The 8724-nt window shown below is 41.0% G+C and overlaps 1 protein-coding gene across 1 annotated transcript; it reads left to right on the forward strand.

Moving 5' to 3' along the window:
• Nucleotides 1-5135: 5135 nt before the first annotated feature.
• On the forward strand, nt 5136-5906 carry LOC110258547 (olfactory receptor 18-like; the record flags this gene model as incomplete). The annotated part of the gene is made up of 1 exon (XM_021081796.1): nt 5136-5906. A coding segment is annotated over one exon (771 nt), but the record flags the coding sequence as incomplete, so codon positions are not given.
• Nucleotides 5907-8724: the final 2818 nt, after the last annotated feature.

An 8724-nucleotide genomic window follows, 5' to 3' on the forward strand; every position in this document is an offset into this window, starting at 1 on the left:
GTGGCTTCCAAGTCAGGAGGTAGGGAATGAGTTGGATGGGGAGTTTGGGGGTGTTTTGGATGTAAACTATTACATTTGGAGTAGATGGGGACCTACTCTACAAAGGGTACTATGTAGGTTTGGGTCACTTTGCTGTACCACAGAAACTGAAGAAACATTGTAAATCAACTACATATTTTTTTAAAAAATATCTCCATACTCATATTCTTCTTAGCATCAACATTCCTGCCAGAGAATGAACACTGTGCAATGCGTAGCTTCAAAATGCTCCCAATAAACCCCACCAGCAGTATTCATACCGTTTGTATACCCATCTCCTTATGTGTGTACTGGACACAGGGACTTGCTTCCAAAGAATAGAACTTGGAAATAAATATGGGCTATCCTTTCCAACGCGAATGTGTAGGAAGACTCAGCTTTCATCTTGCAGCCCGCTCCCACCATCTCACCACCTCACCCATGAGGGAAGCCAGCTGCCATGTTTTCAGAGGTCCACTTGCTCAGAAACTACAGGACACCTCTGGCCTTCAAAGAATGCAATCCTCTCAACAGCCACGTAAGTGAACTTGAAATTAGATACTCTTCTGGTCAAGGAACGATAGGACTTCAGCCCTGGTTGACATTTGGAATGTAGCCCTCTCTGAGCCCCCTTGAAGTATTAAAGCAAACTAGCAGGTTACCAGATCAATATGTCAAAATTCCCGGTTGTGTAATGTAACGACATACATCAACTAGACAGGAAAATTAGAATTTTATATTAACTAGGCTTTAAAATTTACAAAACAGCACTAGAATTTGAACTATCATTTAAAGCAGCAAAACCAATAAATCTCCAACAAACAAAAGGTAAAACCCCAAACCATGGCCACATAAACAAAAACAGGAAATTCCCAGAGACCTAAATCTTAACTAAGAAAATAGAAATGCCCTCAGAATCTCGGTATGGAAGACCTCAATCTCTGTAAATCACGTAACTAATTCAATGGATTTACACATACAAAAGTCACAAAATTCTCTCTCTAAATGAAAAACAAAGACAAGCTGTCTGAATTTCAGGAGGAGATAAGCAGCTTTGAAGTCAGAGGGGAAGAGTAGAAGTCAGCCTCCTCCTGAGAACTTGAAAGGCCTATATCCTTCCTAATACACTCAATTTCCTCCTTTTCTCCCTCGGTTAAATCAGCAAATCCTCAGAGACCAAGGAGAGACCAAGGACCAATTTGTCTAATTACCTGCTGTGTGCATTGAGGTTTCAAGGCTGCCACATTGTAAATACTCAGCCTGTGCTTCCCAGCTCTTCAGGTAGCTTCTCCAGTCCAATGGGTTCCATTCTGTGTGTGTGATCTTCCCAGAGTTTTTGTCTGTACCAGAGGTCCACATCTATGTCTGCCTCCTGCCAGTCCCAAGAACAAAGCTGCTGTCATCTGCCTTTCTCTGTCCTGCTCCAGCAGAGACACAGCCCAGCCCAGGGAGAGCCAGGTGCAGGGGGAGACGGTTGTTTTCTCATTGTCAAGCCAGGGGGACATTTGAGAAAGCCAGGGCAGGATAGCAAAGGCAAAGATTCTGCTCACAAGCCAAGAATTTGATGTTGTTGGTTCTGGTGGGGATCCTAGAACACTTATTTAAATTTCTGTCTTCCTCCCACACTGCTCCAGCTTCTGCAGGCATATTTTCTATAAACTGAGAAGGAAAGAGGTCCCTAGAAACTATCCCTAAAGTGCTCCAGATGATCATGAAGGTGATGATGATGGAAATGTTGACAATAACCCAAATGTCACAGAACTTTACCTAGGGATTTCATGTTCCAGGTGCTGAGTTAAGATTTTTAATGAAGCCCTTTGTGCCTTTTCTCTGCACTACTACCCTCCAAACATGCATGAGCATCATTTTACAGTTGAGGATAGGGATAGAGTATTTTAAAGGAATGTTATCAAGGCTTGCAATAAAAACAGGGTTAAGTTGGATGTGATTGCAGACTGTGAAACTCCTTTCATAGGGCACCCACCCAGTACTCTCTCCTGGTGACACAGCCTGTGTTCAGAGAGTCCTTCTCTAATGATGAATTGACTTGAAAATCTCCTAAATTGGCATATGAAGGCCAATTTAGGGTTTGAGATCTGGCTTTCATCCTAATTGCTCAACTGTCAACTGATCATCAGAGGGGCTGGATTTGATTTTAAAAAAACTTAACAAATGTGTAAGGATTGAGACACATTTCAGAAATTTTATCAACCTATTACAAACAAAAACAGCAAAAGGAAAACTCTGCCCCTTTAATCCCAGGCAAAGACCTCTGCTCACTGTGCTCTTCCCTTTAGGGGTTCATGAAGGACCACAGTGGAGATCATTGGTGGCACGTGCTCTATCAACTACAGGAAGTAAGGCTCAGCTGGCCACAGGGATCCCAGGAAGAATCAGCTCATGACAATTCAAGCAGTTCTTTTTTTCCCTTCTCTTACACTTTGCTTCACTGCCTACTTCCTCTTTTATTCTCTCTCTCTCTTTTTTTTTTTGGCAGATGTTTCTTATTTTATTTTCTCTGAAACATTTTAAGTAACATAGGTATTAACTTGTTATGTATTTGGAATAATTACCTGATTACTTATTTATTTTTATCTCTACAGGAGTAAAGCGTTAAGGTGTTGGATTCTATCCTTATGCAAGAATTTAGAAAAAGCTGAGAAGTTTAACTTAGGAAGTTTGCAAGAGGCTTTTGAACCTCCGCTGAAACTCTGACCAGTAGGGAAACACAGCAGACAAGTTCAGCGCATTGAAATCAGAGACACACAATTTAGTTTTGAATCCTTCCCACCCTACTTGTTATCTGAATGACACAGGGCAAGTTTGCAGTATCTTTGAGCTTCAGGGTTGTTCTCTAATTTGATATCCAATTGATACCATTGCATTGACTAAGAATGAAACAAAAGGCGTGCTAAGAATGTGAATTTATGTGAAATGGATGCATTATAGTAACGGTAAAGTAAATTTTATACATTGTCATCAGCATCACATCCATCTTTATCATCCTCAAGGTGAAGTACACTCAGTGAAACTATCTTGTGATCTGAGGCTTGGTTTTCCATAGATGCTTCAAAACATTTTATTTTGTCCTCATGCAAGTGGCTTCCAAATACCTGGAGGGAAATATCTGAGTCTCGTTTATTTTGATCTTCTCAGATCCTCTTCTAGCCTAGCACAGCACAGGCTACCAGAACAAAAAATCTATGTTAGATATTGTACAGACTCTTCCTTGGTTCTCAGAAAAAGTTTGGGCAATACATCTTCCACACACTGTGCACATGCTTGCCTATAGTTTCATTTCTTCCAGTGATGTCTTATAAGATTACACAAAAGATGAAACAGTGCTAGTATGCCTCTGTGTCACTTCCTGAGGGCCTTATCACTTTCTTTCTTCTGCTTCTTCTTTTTTTTTTTTGCCTATTTTTGGGCTGCACCAGCATATGGAAGTTCCCAGACTAGGGATCAAATCAGAGCTGTAGCCACTGGCCTATGCCACAGGCAGATATGAGCCACATCTGTGACTTACACCACAACTCATCGCAGCGCTAAACCCTTAACACACTGAACAAGGCCAGGGATAAAACCTGCATCTGCATGGATACTAGTCAGATTCATTTCTGCTGAGCCATGATGGGAACTCCTCATATTCTTTTTATTAGAATCTATAACATACAGTTTTTTTTAAGTAGTGAATCATAAATATAAAACATAGAGAAAAAAGGGGTAGTTAATATGATTTTGTGTCTGAGACACATTTTATGATTTCCACTCACTCTGAATGAGTTGTCTGGGACCTGATAGGCTTCTCTCTCTCTCTCCTTATAGGAGAATATAATAACATTAACTCTTTATTAGGATTGTATCTCATCAATGACTAACTCATCCAATAATGATTCAAATTCTGATTGACAAACCATGATTGAGCATTTATTCAGTGCTAAGATGTCTCTTAGGAGCCACTCCTGCCATCAGGATGAGCCACCATCCATTATGCCCTAAAGGTCTATTGATTAGTTTGAACCGAAATTTCTTGAGAGGCAAATTTAGTTACTTTTAGCATCCTTAATTAGAAGATTTTTGAGAAAGAGAAAAATAGTTTTTATTCTCTCTGGTTCCTTCAAAAGTAGGGGGCAGATATTTTCCTACATTTTTGGATTTGTTTTCACACAATACATTGTCCAGACGTCTTTGGCCACATGCCTCTAGAACAGATGTAATAAAGAAACAACTGAGTGCCCTAGGCATCGATAAAGAGGAGCTCACAGGAGTTTTCATCCTGGCTTGGTGGAAATGAATCTGACTAGCATCTATGAGGATGCAGGTTTGATCCCTGGCCTTGCTCAGTGGCTTAAGGATCTGGTATTGCTGCAAGCTGTGGTGTAGGTTGCAGACATTGCTCAGATCCCAGGTGGATGTGGCTGTGGCATAGGCCTGTGGCTACACTGTCATGTGACCCCTAGCGTGGGAACCTCCATATGCCATGAGTGTGGCCCTAAAAAGACAAAAAAAAAAAAGAAGAAGAAAATGCTCACAATGAAGAAATAGTGCTGAAGGTGCTAGGGTGTATGTTCTTGAACCATGAACAATTTCTGTGTGAATTGCTTAAATCTAAAGTATGAACACTAGGGGTTCCCACCATGGTTCAATGGGTTAACCACCAGACAGAGTAAAAATCAGGATGTGGTGTTTATCCCTGGCCTTGCTCAGTGGGTTAAGGATCCAGCATTGTAGCAAGCTGCAGCACAGGTCACAGATACAGCTTAGATCCAGTGTTGCTGTTGCTGAGGAATAGGCCCACAGCTGCAGCTCTGATTTGATCACTAGCCTGGGAATTTCCATATGCTACAGGTGTGGTCGGAAAATAAATAAATAAATAAATAAAGACACTTCTCTTGGTGCCTCAAAAATTGTTTCATTTATTCACCAATATCTTCTTTTTTTTAGATGTTTCCCCTAACATGGAACCAGAGAATCATACCTATTTCTCAGAATTCCTCCTTCTGGGCCTCTCAGATGATCCAGACCTACAGCCTCTTCTCTTTGAACTCTTTCTCTCCATGTATTTGGTGACTCTAATTGGGAACCTGCTCATCATCCTGACTGTCAGCTCTGACTCCCACCTCCACACACCCATGTACTTTGTCCTTTCCAATCTGTCCTTGGCTGACATCAGTATCAGCACCACCACTGTCCCCAAGATGCTAGTGAACTTCCAGACACACAGCAAATCCATTACCTATGCAGGCTGCCTAACACAAGTGATGCTTTTTCCTCTTTTTGCCTGTTTGGAGAGTCTACTTCTGACAGTCATGGCCTATGACCGGTTGGTGGCCATCTGTCACCCCCTACACTACCTGATGATCATGAACTCCCGCCTCTGTGGCTTGCTGGTCCTGGGGTCATTTTCCATTGGCCTCTTAAACTCCCAGCTGCACTACTGGATGATGTCACAGCTCACCTTCTGTGCTGATGTGAAAATCCCTCATTTCTTTTGTGAACTTTCTCAGCTCATTAGTCTTGCCAGTTCTGACACCTCCACCTATAACATATTCATCTACTTCATCGGTACCATCTTTGGTGGGATTCCACTCTTAGGGATCTTTTATTCTTATGCTCGAATTCTTTCCTCCATTCTGAGAGTCTCATCATCGGGAGGGAGGTATAAAGCCTTCTCCACCTGTGGCTCTCACCTGTCCGTTCTTTGCTTGCTGTATGGAACAGGCCTTGGGGTGTACCTCAGTTCAGCCATCTCCTCCTCCCCCAGGAAGGGTGCAGTGGCCTCGGTGATGTACACTGTGTTCACACCTATGCTGAATCCCTTCATCTACAGCCTGAGGAACGGGGACATCAAGCGTGCCCTGTGGGGGATTGTCAGCAGAAGAGTCTAATCTCAATAACTGTGCTATCTTTATTTGGTTCTCAACTGGTAATGGCATGCAAATCAAATATGTACAACAATAAACTCAGAATCTGGAGTCACATAGTCTATGTGCAATTTTCTGGCTCTCTGCTTTTTCTTAACATGACTTTTCCTCTTTGAACAGTGCTGATGGAATTGTGCTATTATTTGCGCTCCCCATGAAGGTCATAGCCCATCCAAGGTTTTGCATGGCACATCACTTTCTACATGCACTACCCAGGACTCTCAATCATGGGTAGTTTTGTTTCTATCTTTGCAAAATAAGCACCGCTCTCCCTTCTTATTGTTTCTATACTTTTCATGTAATATTCCTCCCATATCTTAAGATGGATCCAAAGTCTATCTTAATAACCAAAACATCCAATGTATTTTGACAAGCTCTAAGAGGCAGAGAGTGAAATGGTAGTTGTCAGAGGTTTGGGAGGAGGAATGGGCACTTAGTGTTTCATGGGGACAGAGTTTTCACCTGGGAAGGTGAAAAAGGTTCTAGAGGCGCATGGTAGTGGTGGATGCAAAATAATATGAAGGTACTTAACACAACTGAACTGCATACCAAGAAATAGTTAAGAGGGTAAATTTTGTGGTATTTTACTATGATAAAAATATATCTCCTGTAGGGAATTAGGGATATACTGCTCCAAATGTTGGGTGTTACTCAGTCATCAGCAATCACCTCCTAGAAGAAACTGGTTCAGCTACACATCACCACCAGGCAGCCCACATCCAATGACTCTATGATGTGGGGCTATAAGCCTTTGGCCCCTTTGCCCCACTTCTAACCATCTCTCAGGAATCATACTGGCTCCAGAGCTTCCTGGTGGATTTCAGAGGCCTTTGATGGACTTCAACTAGGCTTGACTTTTTACACTGCCCTTCCTCCCTACAAAGTGTTTGCAAATACCACAAAATCTCAAGGAACAGTCTTCGTAAGAGGCCCCTCATTTCAGACACCAGCCACAATTTCAGGGTTTCTAAGGACACCCTCATTACAGGTACGCTGGCAACAAAGTTGAGGACTTTCTCTTATTCAATAATTCTCTAGAAGGACTCAAACTGAGGGGACTCCCTCAGGTTCATAATGCACTTGAATGACTCACGGAACTCAGAAAAGTTATGAATATAGGATTAGAGTTTCATTATAGCAAAAGGATACAAATTAGAACCAGACTAAAGAAAACCAACCCAGGACAGGATCTCAAACATCCCAGGGTGAAGCTTCTTCTGTCCTCTCTCCATGGAGTCCAGACTCATTTCTTCTTCCTGTTGAAAATTGCTGACAATATTCAAAAAAGTCTTACCAAGTAGGTAGCTCACCTGAGCTTCAGTGTCTAGACATTTTATAGAGGCTTCATTCCATAAACCTGATTGGTTTCATTTTTGTCCGTATTGTTGAATTCACTTTTGAGCTTCGCTCCTCAGAGTTTGGGTTGATGTCAATTTGCCCAAAGCTCTAATTCTAATGGTTTGTCTTTCTGGCTTGGCTTCATATTAGCACGAATCCTCTGGTATGGCCTAGAGTATCCACCATGAATGCTAATACACCTATCATTAAGGAAATTTCAAAGGTTTAAAAAGTTACCTCCCAGAGGAGTTCCCATTATGGCTCATTAGGTTAAGAACACAGCATTGTCTCTTTGGCAATGCAGGTTCAATCCCTGGCTTCCCTCAGTGGGTTATGTATCCGGTCATGCCACAAGCTGTGGTGTAGATAACAGATGCAGCTCAGATCTGGCATTTCTGTGGCTGTGGTGTGGGCCAGCTGCTGCAGCTCTAATTTCACCTTTGGCATGGGGACTTCCATATGCCACAGGTGTGGACATAACAATAAGAATAAAATATGCAGATATATATATATATATACACATAAATAAAAATAAAGGTTACATTCTAGGGACTGGGTCAAAGCCATATCTCTTTAGCTTGGGAACAAATTCATTCTTATACCCCTACCCTTTCATAAGTGTTAAAAATTCAAAATATTTATAATACATTAATCCATAAGTTCCCTTCCTTCCTGGACTACTGGATATTACATACAGTGATATATAAACCCCTGAGATAATTAATGTTTGGTTTTCTTCTATTACTATCAATATTCAATAGGATCAAATGTTACCCAAAGAATAGTCTGCACAAGATTGCATCACAAATTAAATGGTGACTTTATAAGTTTCAAGAATAAGAAGGGACAAGTAATCATGATATAAATCTCTCAAGTGGACATGTAATAAGAAAATACAAGGTGAGGATCTTTCTGCCTCCTTCAAGAAAATTCATCATAGCAAAGATAGTGGATTGGTAAAATCACAAAACAACTCACTCACAAGCCTATCTTTGATTTTCATATACTATGAAGTCGCAGTTGAGCAGTGATCCTAGTATTTGATCTCCACTTCCCACTATGAAATCATCACGGTTATTATAATTACAATTTTCTTATTTCTCCAGCATTCTTCAATTTCTAATTATTCACTTTTCCTTCCAATTCTTCTCTACACTCCTGCAATTTGGGCATTTGGCCTCCCTCTGACATTTATGCACAGACACATAATTAGACTTTTTCCTTCCATGTTCAACTTAATTGGGTATATATACTCTATTTTTACAAATCAGGTAATGAGAAACAAATATCTGAATTCCTCATGCATAGAACTCTGAGCCAGGAGGACTGCACAGGTAAGACGTGGAAGGTTCCAACAGATCATTCTCCCACATATCAAATTTCATAAGCCAAATTATACTAATGACATCAAGATTCCAGCATAAAGGTTCTAAAGGAAATATAG

The sequence above is a fragment of the Sus scrofa genome, unplaced genomic scaffold, assembly GCF_000003025.6.
Source record: "Sus scrofa isolate TJ Tabasco breed Duroc unplaced genomic scaffold, Sscrofa11.1 Contig2356, whole genome shotgun sequence".
NCBI classification, from domain to species: Eukaryota; Metazoa; Chordata; class Mammalia; order Artiodactyla; family Suidae; genus Sus; species Sus scrofa.